We start from the raw sequence: 23,035 nt of genomic DNA, 5'->3' as shown, positions 1-23,035 counted from the left end.
CAGGGCTAAAAAGAAAAATCAATTGCTTGAGTCTCTGATCTCTGCTGGAACATTCACAGTATTCCTTTAATACAGTTGCAATCTTTTAATACAGGTCCTAGCAGTGAGAGAATATACAGATTTCCCTTTTGCGGAAAGGGTGAGCCAAGTATAATCCTAATCTTAAATTGCATTAAGATGCCATAGTGGGAAACTTTTTTAAAAATTAAAAGAAAGCAGTGTTCAAATGTTTTAGAGATATACATTTGAGGAAGCTGTCACCAGCTGGAAGAAATTAATACGCACCTTTGTGTGATGATGTGTGTGCTGTACTTAATATTGACTATCTATTGAATAAAGTTAGCTAGGTGTTCAAAATGAGCCTCCCTGCACGCAAAAACGAGAAATCCTCAATACCTTATGCATTAAGTGGGTTTGCCTTGTCAGTAGGATTCCTTGTGAAAACACTAATGGCTTCCAGCTGGGTGGAAAATCAAATCTTTGGGTCTGACAAACTTAGCAGATCAAAATTTCAAAAGGCCAGCTAATGCTTCTATTTAAACTTCCCATTCACCCATAAAAGATTATTTTCCAATATGTCAGCCTTGTTTGGTGGCCGGTGGCCTGAGAGTGAAAGTGGAACAAGTGAGTGGGCAAAACTGGACATTAACAAGGCCGCCCTTTCCAACTGGTCTGCCACTTTGTGGAATGGCTTTGCCTGCAGATGAGGGGGTGTCCTCATGACCATTCATCAATGCTCGTTGCCTGATCATTGAGTGCCTTCTCATTCAGTTTATCAAGCCTTGCACATAAAAAGTCAGAATAAGCATTATTCAGCTTTGTTAATGCCAAGTAGGAGTAAAATGCTCCATTTGAACCCATTTTGCCCTTGGTTTTTCACTTTGTTAATGCAGTCCTGCTTAAATGAGTGTCTTTATTGGGTCAGTTAGAATATCTGAAACTATTAATTGTCTCGAATTGAATAGCTGGTGGCAGGCCAGAACAGATGGGGTAGGAAACTATTTGGTTGGGTGTATTGCTTTCAATTAGGATCAATGAGGTTTCAATGCCTTTGAATTAACTCACTTAATACCGACTGTGTGAAGTCACAGTGTATCACAACAGTCAGCTTGGGGGGGGGGAGGGTTGAGAAGGCCTGCAGAAATACTCTGAGCCAGTTTCTTGCTTTTGCTGCTAACAAAGAGCTTTCATTAGTTAACAGATACAATTCCTAGGATCTCTATTCCCTGTTAGTAGGTCAGGAGTAAACCAGTGGAAAATGTCTGTTTCAAAGGTATAGAGACTGTGATCCTAGTCTTGCATGTTATGTTCTTTATTATGCTTGCATGTACCATTAATGTCAGTTCATTTGAATGAACATAAGGCTGTAGCCTTAAGGCTCTGGTTTATGAGAACATTTCCCCTGGTAATGTGATTGAAGAACAACTTTCAGAAGTCCAAAAGAAGTTTAATTTTCCAAAATGATATTTTGTTTCTGTAGGTGGGTGGGGCCAGCATTAGCTGTAAGAATCATACCAGATCATTTGATATTATTTCATAAGTGTTGAAAATGTGTAGGATGACACATTAGCTAAGTATACACAAGCTAACACCTGGTGGCGCAGTGGTTAAATGCCTGTACTGCAGCCATTCACTCAAAACCACAAGGTTGCGAGTTCAAGACCATCAAAAAGGGCCCAAGCTCGACTCAGGCTTGCATCCTTCTGAGGTCGCTAAAATGAGTACCCAGACTGTTGGGGACAAATTAGCTTACTTGCTAATTAGCTTACTTGCTGTTCACCGCTATGATCTTTGGAATAGCAGTATATAAATAAAACAAATTATTATTATTATTAAAGACCCCATTGTATTGTTTCTAATGCAACTAATGTTTATACTTTCCTTTCATCTTTATAGGTCTGCATGCAAAAATACTTTTCCTTATATCTGTTTTCTGCTTTGCTCTTCTTGTCAATGGAGAATCATGACATTTACCAAAATTACTGATATTGATTGTCCATCATTGTTACAAATCTTGGCCTGATTTCATCTCTTTTTAAAAAATAACTAAGTGGTACAAACCTTGTTACAGTAATTCATAAGTGGCTGCATTAATATATGTGTGTGTGTGTGTGTGTGTATCCAGGAATATTTATTTGAGGAGGACTGCCAAATGGGTTGATGCTTGCCTTAGAGTATTAAATAATGAGAATGGGGAAATGATTCCTGCAGCTGGCTGCTTGAGAAAATGCTGAAGTAGTCTCAGATGTACAGGCATTCTGTTAGGGCCCTCCTATAAGTAGTCTTCTAGGTGAGAATCTCCAGGGATCCAGTTTTTGTTGACGTGGATCAATTTAAATGGCAATTACAGTAGTCAGATAACAGCTTAAAAAGCCTTTTTACACATAGAAAAGATGCATAATCACAAGGCATGTGGTTCAATTTTCTGAGGCAAGGTCTGAGGATTTACAGTCTAGTGACATTGACCTACTTTTAAAATTGAATATCATTCCATTTTATTAAAATGTGTTGCACCTTTAGATCTATTATCTATCCCCCCCTTCACTATTTTTAAAGCTGCTTCTGTTTATTTACGCTTTGATGAAAGATTCCTTATCCAATAGAGAAAATGTCTCCACCCATTTCCAAATGAAGGATAACCGTACATGTTTGCATGTTTTTTTTAAATAGTAGAGTATATTGTATAAATATCTACAAAGTGGTCCTTCCTCTTTCTTTCTTTCTTTCTTTCTTTCTTTCTTTCTTTCTTTCTTCTTGTTACTGGTATTCAGAACATTATCTCCAAATCCTTCAAATTCTAGCAGATAAAACTCTGCTACACTGGACATTTGACTTGATGAATATAACCATTATTTTCATTTGGGTTGGCACTTGGTAATCACTATGAATGTTTCTCCCTTTTAAGAATGCCTTAGATCCAACAATAGTAAATGATGGACTTGTTATTAGTTCCATGAAAACTTTGTGCAAGCATTTATACATGGATGGGAGTCATTGTTGTGTTGGTAGTGATCCAAGATAAACCAGCTCACTTCTAAGTGTGTTACTAAGCTCATCAAGACACTTCCTCTTCATAAAAGGACTGGGCATTTTTACTGTTTTATTGTGACAAGGAAGATAGTGAACACAAATCACAAAGAGGAGGACAGAGAAAATGTGTGCAAGAGCAGCATTTTAAGGACCCTCCCACTACAACCATCCCAGTAGAAATTTTACATGAATCCATAGGCCTGAAATATCATTCAATATTCATAGAGATAAAGGCTAGGAAAAGAAGAGAACCTGAATCAAGCTAAAAAATGGTTTGTGTCTGGAGGCTTTCTGCGGGCTTACATTTGAAGAGCGGTGTGTGTTTTGGGTGTCTATTGTTTGAGGTGGAGGGGCAAAAGAAATACAGTCAGCTTTCCCTTTTGCCTGGAATTTTGTGTAAGCGTAAATGTGCTGCAGAAGGTATGCAAGTCAGGCATACATTTTTCCTGTGAGGCTGAAGATGTTTTACAAAGGACTGAAAAGGGACTGCTGAGAGGAAAATAGCCAGCTTTAGATAAAGCACTGTAACAAAGACTTGTAGTTTTATGTATCATGGTATCCATTAAAGCTTAATAGGGAAGAGTCCATTGAACCTAGCCAGGCATATGTTATTCATGTGAAGGATAAACATTTAAGGGGAGTGTAGAAATCATAAATCGGGAGGGCATGATTGTTTAGCTTTTGAAAAAGCTTTACAGGGAAGATTTTGTTTTCATCCCCCATGGATCACCATGGAAGGTAAAGGAAGAGTAAGCTGCAAATGTTTGGAGCATATCAATGCCAGAATCCCAGGGGGTTAAAAGCATTGTAGTAAAATGAAAGTGGACTGCCTCTAAGTGTGTTCTATTTTATACGTACCACTGAGAAGCTGACAAAAGGAATGATTTTGATACTCTGTTCACTCTGATAAAATGACACATCAATAGCAAAATTCTTTCTCCCCCCGTTCCTTAAAAAAAAAAAAAAACCTTGCGTGCTCATGCACATTGTGAATTTTAAACTGCAGATGCAATCCAAGCTTTGGGTTTGTTGGGTTGTTTGTTTATTTTTTAATCTATTCCCTCCCGATTAAATTTGTAGCTACTAATTGGGGAAAGGGGGAGAGAGGGCAGGAAGGACTGGTTTGAATCAAGGCTTTCCATGGGAGAAAGGGTTAAGTTTGAAAGAGGGAGAAGATGAATAATTCAGCGTTGGGCTTTATCACTCTGCATTTTTACTGTCTATTCTTTTGGTCCTCTGGAACTTGCTGTGAAAGGTACAGTACGAGGAGTCAGCTGAGGGGGTTCTGATAATTTGCACACACACATCCCTGTCATTGTTCTGCCTGAAGAGACGGGGCTGGGTTCAAGGCCACATGTGCTCCTGTCATCATTCACATTTCTGCTCCAAGTGCAATACAGAGTGTCAGCTCTCCATCTGTCTTTGCCTGGCAAATGCACGCGCCCAGCATCCTGCCTCCAGCTACACTGCCACAGCCAGTTAGGGATGGCCCTCCTTGCTTCTCTGTGCTCATTCCAGAACAGGAGGCGCTGAGTCCCAAATAAGCTTGCTTTTAGGAGAGAGCCTTTTGCAGTGGGTCTATTTTATTCCGAGATGCCTGGTGAGTGATTCTTCTTTCTCTCTCTTTCTCGCTCATTCTCTCCCCCCACCTTTCTTTTTTTTTTTCTCTCTCCTTGACGGGAATGAGAAAGCACATTCATTTTACAGTTGGATTTCTCTGCTGGGAAAAAAATACAGGGTGGCATGTGCAAAGAGTGACTGTAAATGCTAATTGTAGCATGCGTATGAAGAGACCTGTGCATGATGTGTACATTTATGTGTATGAAATATATTGTGATACTTGAATACAAAATCAAGAAGCGAGAGTAGCAATTCTAGCTGCCTTTCAGGGTGCATGATTCTGTGAGGGTATGAGAAGAAATATAGCTTCTATCTATTTCCTATGATTGAGCTGTAGTCTGTATCTATAAAACATAGATTTATTGAAAGAGATGACTGGTGTGCGACCACGGGAGGAAAACACTGAGAATGATCTCTTTGAAAAGCTGCTTATGCTAGAGAAATGAAGTGAGAGGGAATACAACAAATTATTTCAGACTTTTCACATAAACCCCCAGTTTTCAGCTCCAAGCTGCTGCTGAATATATGAACTGTGTTTCTCTTTTAAAATCTTACATGTTTCTGCTGAATGGGTGAAACTGTTGTTGGAGTGGAAATTTTTTAGCATGTCAGTTTCCTCCTGAAAATATTATCCTTGGATCCTGATCTCTTGCCTAATTGATAAATGGCACTGCCAGTGGAAATATTTCATCTGTGTAGGGTAAATTACATGAAAGGCTTTCTTGGTGGGAAAAGTAACTATGCATGTTTGTATGGGTGGATGGGGGGAGAACATATTTTGTAAACCAAGAAAGAAAAGATTCTGTTGGTGAATCCTCCAACAGTCTAGATTTGTCAGAAAAATAAAATTACTTGAATTAAAAGAGAGAGAAAAAATGAGACATTAAGGGATTCTGCAGCTGGCTGGTTCGTTGGAGTAGGAAAATGGAAAGAGACTGTCTTTGCTGAGGAAGTGTGTAGTACTGTGTACCCATCACAGATGGTGTTTTGTAACAGTATCTGCCAGTTTCCTGTGACCACAGTTATATGTAGGTATTGCCAGTTGTTTGAAGAATTTTTTGTTTGTTTGTTTGCATCCCTTTAGGATTTTCATGCCTGGTCATATCCCATCACCGGCATGTTTCTTGCAAGCCGAGAATCAAGAAAGTGAGGCTGTATAGGCTGTGAGAACAAGGCTAAGAGGATTTGTATGGCTGGAATATGGACAAACTAATTTGCATAGATGACAACTGAGGACTAAGAAAGTCCAATTTTAGCCTTTCAGCTGTAAATGGCAATTTACATATTTTGCATTCTTAAGGGACATGTTAGGAATGTAGCTGTGACTGCTGTAATTCTTCAGTGGGGAAACCTGCACCATTTCCCCAAGAATATCTTTGCAAAGATGCTTGTCAGTGTGAATGCAGCTGGAAGTGTTTATTTACTGTTTTATTTTTAAATATAATATTGACATGTACCATGTATCAGATGGGGATCACCTTGCGACTTTTTAAGCTATCATGGAGGGTCTAAAGATGAGGTTTTCTAAGCTCCTCTTTCTTATTAAGCTTTTGGTTCTCAAATTACTTAATCTACCTGATGGTTAAATTGTCATAGAGCTTTTTTTTAAAAAAAAATATTAAGCTACACGTGTGTCTATATTCACTTATCAATGCTGTTGAACTTAATAATTGCATAAATTTTTAATTGCCAGCAGGCTTTTAAAGTGGCAGGAAAAATAAAGTGCAGTGAAGCTTTTTTTTTTTTTTTTTTGGTCTCTTAATGTCAGCTCTGAGTGTTAGAAAACGTTGCAGTTGGATACAGAGAATACACTAACAGCTGTGACTGGGAGCATGTGCCAGAATGGAGATACTTGAGCAGATCTGACACTTGGCTATTTTTGACACCCATCTGTACTTCCCCCCTCCCTCCTTTAGGATGCACTGCCTCTCAATCTGTTCACAGCATATTTCAGCCTTTTATTATTGTGTTGTTGGTATTTTTTCCCCAAATGGGCATTATTAGCCATCTGGGAGAGATTTTGTATTTTAAAAATAAGCATATTATGTTCAGGAGATTAAAGGGATGTGTGTTTTTATGTAATCCGATATTATGTCACTGCAATTTTGTCTCTGTGTATGTCCATACATGCACTGACTTTTGGGAAGTGCCCTTGGAGGCAATTCAGCACTGGAAAATCTTGTACTTCTAGAATAAATGTAGTATCAGACATCTCCCTTCCTGTTTTGTGTGAGTGTGTGTGTAGCAATAGCACTCTCATAAGGAATGGCTTCAGGACTGCAAGCGAATACCGGTGGGCATGGTTGGCTACAAGTATTTGCCACATCTTGGAACTGATGCCTGAGTTACTGTTGGTGCTGTAGAGCAGAGTGAACATTACAGTTAAAATTCTTTTAGATACACAGTAAGTGGCTTCAAGATATATGCATGAATTCCAGTGTAGCCCAGTTTTCACTGTTGTATAAATCTATTCCTGAGTTGTACCACAACAAAGTGCAAGTGGGACAACATGAAAAACCAGACAGCAGAGGGAAGGATTCTGGTCTTTCCCCTGATATACTCATTTTCTATGTGAATGTAATTGTTCTTTTTTGTCAAATGGAAGCATTCTGCCCTGTGAACTCCCATCAGTACTATGAACTGGTAGAGATCTAATCACCATAGGAAGAACCAGGGCATAATCTACAATAAATAGGCTTCTTCAAAAGCATTTGAAGTATGTAGATCCGTAGGGCTGCATTTCTATACACACTCTCCAGGAAGTAAGTCCCAGTGAACTCTAAAGCACTTACTTGTGAGTAAACATGCCTGTGGCTGCACAGTAGGTATTATTATACCCCCATGTGTTGTTTTTAACAAAATGCCAGCAGCAGTTAAGTTCTCTTGTGTGTGTTTACTCTAAAATGTTTGGATCCCCCACCCGCTTTCAGTTACAAACCTACCAGTCATTTTATCATACTTTCAAAGAACAGATGTTGGCCTACAAAATGTTTTATTATTGCCCACGGCAGTATTCAGGATGGTTGCCTTAAAAGGACAACCACTGATCACAGTCATTGTAGCCCAGAAATAATGCTGCTCTTTCAGAAGATGGCCGGTATTAGGTCAGACCACCCCTTCTTTACTTCTGCTCTCCAGATGTGGCTGCAAAACTTTTTAAGTTCATGTTTCCAGAAAAAAAAGAGTTTGTTTTCAGAATCTGGTTTTACTTAAGACATCTCCATCCTGGAGTGCATTTCATAAATTGCCCACATATTTTTCTTAGCAGAGAACTTAACTGGCTATAATTTTTAACACATGGCCACATCATGTGATATTTTCAAAACATTTGCACACAGCTTTAAGAAGGTCCCAGCAGAAATGATCCATCATCTCACAGCCAGCCCATTTTTAACAGGGTATCTGCATTTTCCATTTAGCAGAGCTATATATTATTAGCTTACATTTTGGTAGTAAAACATTGCATTGCTGATTGTAAAACATGGACTTTATTATCTGCTGAAAATTGATTTGGCATTTATAGCCACTGTATACTAGAGAAGACTTTCTGGATTTAACATTAATACAAGGAAGTGATGATATGTTTAAAGAAATGAGAACACACTTGCCATGGATGTGCAACTGTTAGTGTCCTATAGTTTAACCTTGTGATGATCCATCTGTTTGAGGAGTTCTGTTTGTATGCTTTTGTTTGTTGTTGTTGTTATGTGCTTTGAGGTTGTTTCCGACTTATGGCATGTATATAAATGTGATGATACAGCTTACAGCCTTAAACACTATTAACTTGGCTCAATTCTGATTTAACTTGCTGTTGCTATGCTGTTATTTAAAGACAACTCAGTGCTTTACAAAACAGATTTTCTGCCAGTTGTGGAAAGTATGTCTGGAAATATTTAAACGCTTGCTGCATCACTGTGTTGGTCATCATACTTAATGCTTTGTCTAACCAAGGATTTTGGACAGTGAGTAAAAATCCCAAGAAATGCTTTACCAAATATTTTTGGCTTCTTAGATTTTAGGAAAACATAATGCGAGTTGGAGAAGGCCATCTAAATATTTTTCAAGAGAAATATGATTCTGAGTCCTCTTATCCTTTTTGCTAGCAATAATTTCTGATCCTACCCAAAACAAATTGGTTTAAGTAGTTTTTCTTTTCTTCTTCTTTTTTTTAGTAGGGCTGTGACAGGGATGAGGTCCATATGTGGCATGTTGCCTAGTACATTCTAGGGTGGTGTTATTATTCCCAGGACAACAGCATGTAGTCTTCCTAAAGAGGGACACACACCCCTTGAGATCTTCAATTTCATAAGATATTTTTACAATCAAAGGGAGCAAATAGGAATGGTATATTTTACTATGTCACATATTCCAATACCAACGAGTACATTTTTGTTCTTGTTCCCAGCTCGCCTACTGGGCCCCAAATTTTCCTGGAGCCTTGTGGCATTATATAGATGAGGGAAAGGTTGTGTCTGTATACCTATACTCATGGTCCTGAAAATAATCCCATTAAACCTGCTGGGATTTACTTCATTCTAAATAAATGTCAATATGTTTGTGTTCAAAAATACTGTGTATGTATGCATGTTCATCACTTGCTTGCTTTGCATTTCATTCCTGTACATTCTAACCCTTTCCCTATTATTACTATTAACCTTGTATTGTGAATGTGAGGAGGATGAAGGAGTGAGAATATGGCAGCAGATACTGTCCCTTACCACCAGCTGTACAGCTGAGGAACAGACAAGGCATAGACAAGGGATCCTGCTATGGTTACACTTTCTTTCAATCTGCATTCAGTTTATCCAGCCAGTCATGTAGATATAGGGATGCCATATCTTGGCTATGCCCGTGATTGTAACGGTTTTGGGGGTACTGGCCTGGTCCCAGTCCGGTTCACTCTAAATCTTGGGTTTGGGCCCGGGCCGGCAGCCATTGCCGTGGCCACTAATGCGCGCGACTGGCCGCGCCGCCCATCTCCCCCTCCCCCTCCACTGCTGCCTCCTGGGCGTGGCCGCGCCACCCTCCACCTCCTCCTCTGTCTCCTCCGTGTGGCCGCGCCACCAGCCTCCTCCTCCGACGCTTGCTCTGTGCCATGCGCGGCCCACAACACATGCCAGGGTCGGGGCCAGCGGCAGTGCTTGCTTGTGTGTGCGTGTGCGCGCATGCACCTAAAGGGAACACTCGTCCCCTTGAGGCTGGCTGGCCAATGGCAGAGCAGCTGGGGCGGGGCTGTTTCCAGCCCCACTCTGCCATTGGCCAGCCTCAAGGAGGAGGTGGAGCCTTGGAGGAGGAGGAGGAGTGAGACTCTGGGCCAGCCAGGGGGAGGGAAAAGTGCCCTTTCTTGGCGCATGGCGAGGAGGAAGAAGAGGAGGAGGTGGTTGCCCATTTTCAAAATCCCCCCTCCCCAAAGTGTGCTTTATGTGTATTTTGGGTGCTTTTAATGCTAACAGGTTTCCCTTCTTTTAACAAGGGGAGAGAGTGTGAATTTCAAACATCTGAAATATGCAAGAAGCCATGTTAAATGAAGCCATATTCTATGCCCAAATGTGCTGTTGTGTGTGTTTTGGAATGGAGGGAGGTGGTTTGGCCAGAAAGGGAAGTACATTTCTGCCATCTGTCTAGGAATAATGCCAAAATGACCTCCATTTTGATCATGCCTAAGAAACATGCATTTATATTAACATTTTTTAAAAATCATCAAATTTGTTCGCGTGCCCTCCATTTTAAAAAAATGTGTCCTACATTTGAAAATGTTGTCCTACATTTGTCCTGGTTTGGAGGTCCTGACTTATGCAACCCTATGTAGATAAGGCTTTCATAAGCTGCTGTTGAATTTGCGAATGATGTGCACTGAAGAGCAGTGTATGTAAGGTGATGCAAAGACATATGGAAGTTCTATCAATGGTAAGATGATAGCCCTGTTCATACGTGCAAGTTATTACCATGACTCAGTCATCCAGTATTGCAGAGGGATATACCAGTTGCATGGGGTTGCCTTTAAAAAGTGTCTACAAACTTCAAATGCAGCCAGAGTGCTTATTGTGAGTTGTTACAGGGAACCTGAGACTTGTTATTGGTGCTCTGTCTGTGTCAGGGCACAATTAGTGCTGACTATTATTTTTAAAGCTATATAGTTATTGGAGAGATGATGTCCTCCCTTCTGGGCTTCCCCAGGTTTTAAAGGTTTTGACCCCTTCTCTCAGTCCTGTTATATTTGGAGCAACAACTGATGAAGATATGAGAGAGAGCTTTCTTGGTAGATGTTCCCAGTGGAACAAACCCTACTGAAGGAGCCTAGGGCAGCCTCCTCCTTGTGGTGCTCTCACTTGTGCAGGGACCTTTTCAGTCAGGCTGACATCTAAGCTGGTTATAATTCAGGGGGCTGCTGTTTCTTTTGATTGATATGTGTAGGTTTAATTGCCATTTTATGTTTTAGATATATTTGTTTTTATTTGAATTTTACTGTTAGCTGCCTTGAATACCACATTTTCCTCCAGAAAGGTGGGATAGTAAACCAGTCAATCACAGGCAACATCTGAAATATTTGTTCTATGAAGGTGTAGCATTACTTTAACATCTTTACAGTCTGTCCTTTTTACTTTGCCTATTACACTCCTTCCTAAAATGAGCATGTAAATTACTACAAGGTGGACTTGATTAAATTAACTTAAACCACCTGTCTTCATCGTGCTTCAGTTGGGTTGTGGCCAGACCTGTAATGTTTAATTCTCTGATTTTGACATTTTATGAGCCAAAGCAGATTAATTCTTCCTTACCTGATATCAACCTGGCAGGAAATGGAGGGACGCACAGTGGCCACAGTTTGATCTGGTGTAAATCAGGCACAATTCATACTCAGTGTTGTACTTTGTGTTAAAAGAAAATAGTTTTTGCTTGAAGTTACTCTGGATGAATTAGAAAGAGCACACTTTATGAAGCATAGAAAATGTAAAGTAAGAGCGAACAAAGAGCATGCAAAACAAAGGCCTCTTGTAAAAATTTTATTTATATGTTTTTTTGTGGGTTTTTTGGGCTATGTGGCCATGTTCTAGAAGATTTTCTTCCTGACATTTCGCCAGCATCTGTGGCTGGCATATTTAGAGAATGTTTGCCTGGAAAAAGTGGGTCTATATATACTGTGTGAGCCTGGGAATGCAGGAGTGATTTGCATGTGTATTGTTCTGTGCTGATGGCAGGCCTTTATATGATTGGGAACAGTGCATGATAACAATTCAGGCAATAATTCTCCTAATCTGAGGTCCTGAATGTGTTGCCTATGAGTGTCATGCACCTCAATGGCACCACTAGGAGATTGTGGGACGTGCGGACCACAATGGGTGACACCCTGGAAGAGGGATGATACCCAGGGCAGTCACTCACTCTTCCCAGCTAGTCTGTCACCAGGCTTTCTCCCTGGTGAGATAAAGGAGCAGTGGAGGAGCAAGAGGAATAAGCATTCACCCTTTCCTACTGCTCTGTCACTGGGCTACCTGACGGGAGGAAGCCTAGCAATAGACAGCGAGAAGGGTGCACAGCTACCCTTTCCAGGTGACACCCTCTGCACCAGGTGACACTGTCTTACCTGAGTAACTGGTGAGCTCTCCATATTCCTGGGTTATAAATGATAATGGCATCATATTCCCTCAACCCTCTGCTATCTTGCCTTACTAGGCAATGCTACTGTTCTGAATGGACAGAAAATGTAAGAAAAAAGAAAAAGAAAGTTGGTCTCTTCTGGGCACTAGCAATTCCGTTAAGGATTTCATTTTTCCCAGCTTGTTTCATCCTGCTTCTGTGCAACATCCCCCCCCCCCATGTACACATTTTCAAATGTACATATTTTTCTATCCATGCATCTATTCATTAAAGCATGCTTGTGTGCATTTCAGAATAGTAAGCAGGTTTTCTTACATTTTATTTATTACTTTTATTTATATATTTTATTCATTTATATTCTACCTTCCTCTCAGTAAAGAGACTCAAGGAGGTGAACAACATATTTTTAAAAATACAGATTGAAACTATATAGAAGTTTCAGCAAAATATATACTTAAAAATATTAAACAATAAAAATGATAAAGTTATGATAATATGATAAAAATGAAGATTAAGAACATTAAACATTAAAAACATTAAAATTTGTTAAAAGACAACATACAAAAGTTAAAAACAACACTGCATAGCATTAAAAGCCCATCTTTCACAGTTTCCAAAAATCGCATGGCATAAAAATGTCTCAACTTGCTGACAGAAGGAGAGCAAGGGGGGAGCCATCTTGGCCTCCCTAGGAAAAGGTGTTCCAAAGACTTGGAGCAGCCACCAAGAAGACCCGGTCCCTTGTCTGCACCAAACAAGCCTTATATGTTGGTGAAGTGAGAGAAGGGCCTCTCGATGATCATAGAGAACTAATGGGTTCATTTTGTTGAGATCTTTTCCCTTTTGGAAGCCAAGGTGGAGGCTAGGAAAGCAAGAAAAAAAATAGTTTCAGGGCCTAAATAAGAGAAGTGGGAAGATTCTGGGTGGAGCTGCAGAATCAAACAAACAAAAATGATTAAATGGTGTTTATGGGGGGACATTTAATGTTACTGTCATTTATATGGAGGTGATGTGAATAAATTGGCTAGCTTGGCTTCTGAGACATGGATGTTTTGTTGTGCTATGGATTTCTAAGGCTATATTTTACTCTCTGCTGAAAGTATTCTAATTACACACAGGGTGTTTGTTTGTTTGTTTTTTACTTTTTTCCCTACTCGGAATCGTTTTTTATTTATTTATTTACTTACTTACTTTGAAGTGCTGACAACTAGCTTGGCACAGTGCAACATATGCTTTCTTTAGCATGCCAGGCAAATATATGTATTGCTATGCATACAGTTAGGAATGCTCATTTGATTTTTGTCCCTCCCCCTCATTTAGCTTGTTAAGCTTTTGGCTAGGTAGATAGACAGCCTTTTTATTCATAGGCAAGGTTGATTTAAAGGTCCAGTCTATGCATGTTCTGCTGTTAAGCAAACAAAACTATAGGCCACTAACCACTGCTGCAACACCATATAAGTTGCTTTCTTGAATCAGATGAAGAGTTCATTTTATCCAGCATCTATCAGTACCTAGATACATCCTATGGGAACCATGGAAGGAATGCAGGATGTCACGACCATACCCATTGTTAAGTTTGAGCATCTAGATATAGGTAATGTAGCCCATTTTACCTTCAAAACAACAACATTCTCTTCATGCATTAATCTGCATTTTTATATGCTAGATGAAAATTCAGGGACGTATCATTATATTTAGATACTTCCCCAACTAGCAACTATCCTTTTCTGTAGCAGATGCCACAAGAATAAAACACAAACATATCCCTCCCTTTCCCCATCGTGTGTGTTTGTGTGAGCATGTGTGTGTAGTATATAATTGCTCATTTTATTGAGATCCTGTGTTAAATGTATTTGCTATTTTTTAAAAATAGCCATTTAATCACACATTTTGATATGCTTTTTGAGCAAAGAAGAACATCAGAACATCAAGAAAGGACAAACTTTAGTGGATAGTTAAATTCTGTATAAATCATTTTGGGAGGTGTGGACTAGAGTTCATGCAAATCAAATCTCTCTGGCAATTCCTAGTTTTACTTTCCCTTCAAATGAAGGCCATCACAAGATCTAGGAGTAGGTAATTGTCTTGTAAGACAACTTTGTCACTAAGTTTCTTCTCAAAGGAAGCAAGAAGTAATTAAACTATTTTCGTCCTGCTGTGAGAAAGTCTTCAAACACCACAGTTTTCAAACCCTATTTGCAATTTGGGACTTATTCTGCACAAATTTTGTACAGGGTCTGTTTTGTACAGAAGACAGAATTTTGTTCACAGGAGACAGCGCCTTCCCTGAAGGAAATATTATTTCTACGTAGAAATATTTTCGGCATGGAAAATGCTGTTTTTTGTGCATAAAATGTGATCTGTGCAAAACAACCATTTGCAAAATTTGTGCAGAATAAATCCTCAATTACAGCATTTTCTGCACAATGCTGTGCAGACAATGCCTTTTCTGTGAAAAACAATCAGATGTAAATTTTGTGCAGAGTCCCAAACTGCAAGAATTCAAATCAGTCTAGGATTGCCCGGGTTTCTTACTAGGGTCATAGTTTTCAACCATTTTTGAATATTTTCTTTTCAATCCTATTATCCAGTTTCTGTCTAAAGACTTCTAATACAGGAGGTCCAACCATCCCAGAAGGCAATTGATTCTGTTATCAAGCTGTTGTTTCAGTAACTACTAGCTCACAGATTTATCTAATCAAATGTGGGTACATGAGGTGCCCAGATATATTAGGAATTTATTTCCCCCTTGCCCATTAAATATCAAAAGCTGTTATACCTTGGACATGTTGTGCATACATAGTCTTTCAGTCTGATTATCATAAACACTCCATGGGTTGGGATCACATCAGAAATGAATTTGCTTTTAATTATTTTATCATCCTTTGACATAAATATGAACATCAAAATTAATCCAAGTAAACAAGGATTTCCTACTATAACAATAATTGCCCTGCTTCTACAAACTATAAAGCCTGTTTATATTATTTGTATGACACATCTCTTCCTTTCTCTCTTTCTCTTCCATGCAATAAAAATGACATCATTGGTGCATGTTTTTAAAACTAAGTGGTAAATGTGGGATACATAGGCCCGTTACAAACGGGCCAGAAAGTACACGCGGAGCGTGTACTAGGGTTAGAAAGGGCCGGTGCTTCCGCAACCCCCTAACCCTAGTGCACGCTCTGCGTGCACAAAATGGCGGCGGCCATTCCACACAGCCGCCGTCATGACGACGTCATGACCGTGGTGCGGACGTGACGTCCTCGCTCTGCGCCAGGGCGCTTAGTGCACCCTCCTTCCTGGTTTGGTCTGCTGGGCGCAGCCTTCACATGGCTGCATCCAGCGGACTAAAGGAGAAAGGGGCCAAGCGGCCCCTTTCTCCTCCTCCCCTTCGCCGCGGGGTGTCCTTGGGGCTTGAAGCCCCAAGGACACCCCTTTCCAGGCTGCGGGGAAGGGGCCTTTTGCCTCTTCCCCACAGCCTGTAAAGCAGAGGATCGGGGCCTCAGCGGCTGCCGCTCTGGACGCTGAGGCCCCGATACCCCGGGGAAAGGGGCGGGTGCAGCGCATATGGCACGGGCGCGCTGTAATTAAAGGAAAAAATCCCAGTCACCAACAAAGGAAAGCCATTTCTATTATGATCAAATGTCTTAGTGACACTATTTATTTTTGCTGTTACTTTCTCTGTACCATGTGAGTTGATAACACATTCTCTAGGCATCTCGAGTTATTTTCTGCTGGCATCTTCTTGTGGTGCACCTGTTGTGTTATGTGGCTACACTGTGAGCAAATTGACATCAGCATAAAAAAACAACAGTGCAGTCCTGAAAGAAGCTTTCCCAAAATATTACACTTCAGATTGTGAGAATAAGATCTTGTGAATGGTTCCCCTGTAATAAAATTCCCTGATTGTAGAAAGTTAGCAAATCAGGAATTTGCACATATTTCTTCCTGACAATAATTAGACTTGTTATTCTCTGTGTCTGCCTTTCTTTGTGTCTCTGTATGTCTGTCTCTCTCTCTATTGGTTAGTTTTAAGGCCAACTTTCCGCCCTGTAGTTCATAAAGTGGTAAAAACAAGGACCAGGTATTGTATGGAAAATAACTTTTGAAAAGTAGTTCATTATACTGTATTACTTCATTACAATCCCAAAAGTGATTTGTCTCTGTTAAAGTTACCAGGCAAAGGAATGTGTTCTGTTATTCCTTGCATTAGTTGTTATGTGTCACTAATCATTTCTTTTTTAAAAAATAAAACAAAACCTTAGTTAATAAATACCTACATGCAGGAGAGAAAAAAAAACCTAAAATGAAGACAGCACCATGCTAGCCTTGAGTGTTACTTCACACCACTCATATACAAACAGTTTCACTGCTCAAAGGGAATCTTTTTGTTTGTTTCTCTTTTCCTTTCCTTTTCTGAGGCTGCACAGTCTAATCTCACTGCCTCCCATTTCTTTATCAGCCAACTGTTGCCTGCTCACCTCCTCTCCTCCTTCATTCTGTCTCTTTTCAGTTTTGGTTTGTCTCTCCATTCCATCATTGGTGTCTCTCAGCACCACCTACAGAACATTCAGCACACTGCAGCACAAATTCCAGATTGAATTCCAGCTCTTGAACCCTCTGCTATACCTCTTTCAGCACCAATTAGCAAAGTCACCCACCCCATGAGTCCCAGCAAAGCTTGTTTTTGTTAATCAGAGAAATGATAACTTTGTTCTTCATTTCATGAATAGTAATGTAAAGTCAACATGAGTATTGGACTACGACTCTGGACTCTATGGTTCAAATTTCCACTCATCCATGGAAACCCACTGAGTGACCTAGGGCAAGTCACTCTCTCCTGGCCTCAGAGGAAGGCAAAGGCACACACACACACACCGAGAAAAACAAAAAACAAAAACAAAAATGTGTTGCCATGAGTTTAAAATGATTTGAAGGGATACGACAACAACATTGTACTATTGTTCTACTCTTCTTACTGCAAAAGTAACAAATTAGAAGTAGCATGTTACAGTCTGCCCTACCCATATGCAGGGGATCCGTCCCCCCCCCCCCGTGTATGGGGGAAAGAGCGTATGCTTAAGCCCCATAGAAAATAATGGGGCACGTGGTCGCGGTGGTGCAGATATGCGCCCCGTTACTTTTGCTGGGGCTTGCCTTTCGCATAAGCTCAAAGCCGTGGAAGGCAAGCCTGTTTATGGGGAGGGCTGATTGTGTTTGCCTCTGGACTCAACTGTATCCTCTAGTGGTTTTTCTCTCACCATCACACTCATTTCCTTGTATGCTGCTTTCCCCTAAGGTTGTATTCAGTGTGCCTTAAAATATATTAAAGGATATTTTTTTACAAATTGGAAACACATAACAGGGGCATTTCCAAATAACCATAATTTCAATAGATAAATATATAATAAAAATATCTAACCATATAGTATTGATCTCATCAAACAGCTTAACAATCAACAAGATAGAGAATAAAGCCTAAGATAGAAATAAAAGTACTCTGCTTTCAAGGCCAGATAGATTTCTATTCCACAAAGGCAACAAAGACCTCTCCACAATTGATGTACAAACATTCATTGGCAGCCACATCTCTCATTTTGGCTGCCTTCCCCTTGGCTTTCACCTGTGGCCTAAATCCAATTGGCAGACCATATTAGAACAGAGCACTGAATCAGTGAGAACTTGATAAGTAAACACTTCTGTAAAGTCCAGTGATTCAGTGGAATTAACAGTTGGATTTAGGCCAATATCTTCTTGCTTAGCTCTTTTCCAATCTCTCACCTGGGCAGGTGAAAATTGCCCATCCTCCTTCAAAGCACATTCCTAGTTTTGACATTATTCACTCTTTCCTCCACTATCTTCAGGCAGCAGACATTATCAGAAGTCAGTGTGTGGTGTGTGTGTATGTGTGTGTTCGTGAGGTGGGTGGAAATATTCCACCCATTGATGTTAGTGTCTCTACTAAGCAGCCTTTGAACTGTTGTCAGCTAGAATGTTTATTTTCAAGAGTTGTCAATGGGCCTTTCCACATATGAATGTAGGAATTGCCTAGGGCTTCAAAGGTCAATTCTAACACCTTGAATTGTGCCCAGATGTTTAGGAGTCAAGAGGCAACAGCTGGATCAAATATGTTTTCTGTGGCCAAGACCTGTTGGAAGCTAGGCATTCACATATATTCTGTGCTACATGTAGGTTTTGAATGTAGGAGACTAGGCAATAGATTTCTGCCATATCAGAGACTACTTGTTCATCTGTCCCAGTACTATTAATCCTGTCTGGCTGTGTCTGTCTTCTGTTTCAGCCAGAGATCTTTACCATCACCTGCTTCCTGATGCTTTTAACCGTAGATGTCAAGGACTAAACTTGCATACTGTTTACTACAGAGCCCTTCATATAGTCTTGATCAGTTTTCAAGATGCCAGCATAAGCATTGCAGTACAGTTCAACAGACAGCTTGGTGCCTTCCAGATGTTTTGGACTAAAATTTCTATTAATTCCAACCAAGGCACTGGAAGCCAGGAATTATAGGAGGGCCCTAATGCCTTCCTCTGCAAAACAGTTTACTAATTTGGGAAGTTTTCAAGCTATGGTGGATAGTAGCAAGATCATTGCCATCCAGTAAAAGGAGGGAATGGGCTCCACATTTAGCAAGTAGGGAGCAGCTTAGTTTTTTTAAAAAACTATCTCTATCCATAGACATAATCTAGATAACTCAAAGCACAGTAAGGAAAAGTAACATAAAATTATTAACCAAATTTTTGGGGGAGAAAATATACATTCCTGTTTTCCAGAAAATCTAGTCTTATTTCTCCCAGATATTACAAGTTTGAACATCAGCAAATCTGAAGTCTTTGCAGCCAATCTCTTTCACAAGAATACATTTGGGTGAAGAGGAAGAGTAGAACTATGTCCTTCTCATCTGGCCCAAATGCCTTCCACATATTGGAGGAAGAACCTCCTTTAAATATACATGTGAGCTCCAAGGACAATTTAGAATTCCTTATGATTATCCATGAGCTTTTACCTGCATAGTGCAGGTACCTTACTTTTCACCTTCCTCATACCAGGTCTTGGAGATTGTAGAGGCATGGCCACCAAGCATGTCCTTGCTCTCCTTCATCTAAGGCAATAACAGTTTCTGAGCCCTGAACAACCACTGATCATTGAGCAAAAGGGTGATACAAAAAGCAAAGTCATGGGTCAAATTCGTGCTTTTGTGATTTAAGGAATTTCAGAATTTTAAAAATACTCCAGCCAGGGTGGTTCCTTTGCCCCCCACCCCCTACTCCATTCTGGCTACTAACCATCTTATTTCATGTCCTGCATAATGCAGTGGCATGATTGCTTGTCATATCACAGAGGCACTGAAAAGTGTTGCTGTCCTGGTAAGGGGCAATGAATTGGTGTCTGTCTGTTGGGGGGGAGGACAAACAGAAAGATGATCTGGGAGAGGAGAGAGAAAAAAGAAGAGCAGAGAGTGGGAAATGGCATGGGACAAGAGTGGGAAAGAGAGAGGAGGAAGTGGTTGGGGGAAGAAAATGTGTGGGGGGTAATAACGTTCATAGACAGATAGGAAGGAGTGGAAAGAGGGAGAGCAATAAGGAGCCAAGCCCAGATGGCATTTTAGTCAAGGCCCCTCTTATAGTGCCCCTGTTCAGCAATATACTAATTTCTATTAAAGGATTAATAAAAGGGAAGGCACATTCATCTGAATGTTATGACAGCATTTAGTATATGTATATCACCTATGTAATGTATTCTGCTAATACAATTGTGATGTTTTGTTTGGAATTATATTTCCCTGCTTCATGAAATTCGTGAAAACCATTTTACAGCCTGAAATTTGGTCAACCAAGCCCTCTAGTTGTTAGATTGTGCATCTTCCCAAATACAATGGAGGAATCTGTCCCATGCCCAGTATTTGGGTGAGCAGATCCTTTAAAAACAGCTACAGCCACCTATGTGCTCCTGGTCTAGAAGCTGAGAGGCTAACAACACTTGTGTATTCCTTATATCAACATATTTCATTCACATTTTAAATCTTTATGCTTAATAGTATGCTTAATAGTTTTGTAAAAAATATTTAATATTTTTGGCCATTAAGTGTTTTTCCTGATGTGCCTCTCTGGATATACCATACATACTCGGATGACCTAGTGAGGATTCTTCTTCTGATACCAATGCTTGCCACATCCAAATCAAAATAGCTTTTTGTCACTGTGATCAACAACTGTGTTTCCAATATATCCTTGCAAGTCTAATATATGTGTTGTTACTTAATTGTCCTCTGTTCCTTACCGCAGTGAAGTAAACAATTTCCATTGCTGCTGCAATGAGAGACTCCAGCAGATAAGCAATATCCCTCTTTCCCCCAAAAAACTGGAACTCAGTCTTGAAACTTTTGAATACTTGAATGCATTTTCTCCCTAAATATATTTCCTCCTAACACAAATGGCTGAGGCAAGGTGTTTCAAATTGATCCCTGCAGGAGCAAAAGGGTGCAAAAGGTCTCATATGCCACCTGGTGTCTTGTATAGGAAGAAAATTGGGGTATAAGTTATATTTAATTAATTATTTAATTAGTCATCATGGCTTGACTCCTACTTCCCAGAAGATTTAAAAAAAAACAGATATGCACATTAGGACGCAATATGTGAACATTATCACATCAAGTCTGGTCTTGAGGCAACAGATACAGTTGAATAAGAACAGGCTGTGCAGAGCTGTATTTTGTCATGCAGCCCTCCATGCATCACCTAAATTAGCTCAACACCTCCAGAAGAGGCAGTGGATGCAATCCTGTTGCCAGTTAAGATTCACCTGGCAGCCTGGTCATTTTCTCTTGCTGGAGGGTTGGGATATTACTGTTCTCTTTAGGACCAACGTAAATCAGGTTGGCCCTGAAAAGTTTCTGAAAAAGCTTTTTTCATGAAAATGGAAAAGGAGTTTCAAGCACCATCTATTCTGGAGATCTGAGGAAAAACTACAATTCTTATTTTTTTAAAAAACCCACCTTGCCTTCTCCCATGACACACATTATTTGTTTATCATTTTTCAGTCTTTTTTTTTTAAAATAAGAGTGACTTACCGGTGGGGGTGGGGGGGGAAGGATTGCACCACATTGTTTATGCATAATTTAAGACAATTTATGCTAGTTTAAAGCCAGATGTATTTCCATTCCCACCCTGCATAATCTACCATTTATCTTATGTTATTATCTTTCATAGTTGGTACTCTTCAGTAAGCACAGCCTGACACATCTTGTGGCCTTTGCCTTATGAGATAAAATAGATTGAAAAGGATGTTTTGACACCACCTGGAGAAGATGAAGTAACCCCAGAGCACTGTGCTTTGGGAGCAGGTGATAGATGCTAAGAAATATGTAAGTGTATGACAAAGCTGAGGGGCTCCGATTAGAAGAAGGGGGGGGGGATAAGAAAAAGAATAAGAAAACTCTGTGTGTGTGTGTGAGAGAGAGAGAGAGAGAGAGAGAGAGAGAGAGTAGCAGCATTAATACATCTTCTTGAGGTTTGATGAGACATCTACTGCCTACCGTTCCATCTGGTGCTTATGATAGCCTGGCATATTAGCATGCTGTAAGTTCATAATGTATTCAAGGCAAGAAAGCATCACTTGCATATTAATTGAGGCATCCTCTTTCTCAGAGCCTCCTTTTGCATTTCAATCATGTTTATTCCCTCTAAGTCATGAGCAGACGGAGTAGTAATGGATTTTCTTTCTCCCTCTCCTCTCTTCATCAGAAGTGTAGAAGTGTTTTGTGCAAGCTACCACCCAAGAGGAAATTCTTGCATATTGGGGCAAGGGTTACAGTTGCCTGTGGCCAAGAAACAAAAAACGGTATTTGATCTTGTCTCATATCCTTTGTATCCTGCATTTTGACTACAAACTGTAATTAGGTAAAGAAAGGATAGCTGGGTTAAAAAAGGAAAAAGATCCACTCACCTGTAATCAAGTGTGAAGAATGTATGTTCACACACAGTTAAGCCAGTGTCCACACCTTTCAATTGTTTCAGAGTACAGTTTGGAAAAATGAGGTTTCCCCTTGCTTCTAAAATGTTACAGTTAGTTATACATGTTCTCATCAGAGCTGATGACAGGTTTGTGTATTTTGTAGTCTACTTGGATCTAAGTTCAAAATATAATACAAGAATCTACCCAGAATCTGCCTCCTCTCTATGCTCATCTTAGATTTAAGACTGAAAGCTTAAGATGTTTCCTAGTCCGTTACCATAAAGCTCAAGCCTCAGCCTCTTCTCAGAAATTTCTATCAATTAAAGCCATTTTTAAGCTGAGGATTATGATTTTTATTGGATTTATATTATTTTGATTTTGCATCTGTAAAACGACACTGTGGCTAAAACTTTCAAAATTATTAAAATGACTTTCAAATGTGACACAAGATGTTTAGCTCACCTTTGATTTGCTGAGATATTTTATTTGTATATATAGGTGATTAAATTTTAACCCACCCTAAGCACTAGAGAGACTGATTGTGAACTATCTTTGTACAAAAAGATAACACTAGCCTAGGTCTTGAGGATGTTTTGAAAAGTGCTGGTTATGTTTGGGATAATTATTCTTCATAAGTATCAATGTGATGAATATAAACTGTTTAATTTTGATTACTATATTTTGACTATAGTGGCAGAAATTCCTTTCATTGCCAAACTAAGCTGTTCCAACCATTTACCATACTGTCTTGTTCTTGTGCTGTGGTCTCTGTCACAGTTTTTACCATTACTATATATAGTCACAGATAGTG

General features: G+C 39.8%; 1 protein-coding gene across 5 annotated transcripts in view; it reads left to right on the top strand.

Annotated features, from left to right (window-relative positions):
* Window positions 1-23,035, top strand: part of LOC149317488 (protein CBFA2T1-like) — a 182,606-nt gene that overhangs the window by 48,519 nt on the left and 111,052 nt on the right. The window contains exon 1 of one of the 5 annotated variants that reach the window (XM_089517608.1): window positions 4,552-4,630. The exons of the other annotated variants lie outside the window; for them this stretch is intronic. Within the exon in view, the coding sequence (XP_089373734.1) occupies window positions 4,624-4,630 (7 nt within the window). The 5' untranslated portion in view covers window positions 4,552-4,623. Of the gene's footprint in view, window positions 1-4,551; window positions 4,631-23,035 lie in introns of those variants that run through there. 5 annotated transcript variants of the gene reach the window in all.

The sequence above is a fragment of the Sceloporus occidentalis genome, unplaced genomic scaffold (genome assembly GCF_023333645.1).
Source record: "Sceloporus occidentalis isolate IW3139 unplaced genomic scaffold, rSceOcc1.0.p SCAF_3, whole genome shotgun sequence".
Taxonomy (NCBI): Eukaryota; Metazoa; Chordata; class Lepidosauria; order Squamata; family Phrynosomatidae; genus Sceloporus; species Sceloporus occidentalis.
The sequence above is the reverse complement of the archived record's forward strand: the minus strand, read 5'-3'. Positions and strand labels throughout refer to the sequence as shown.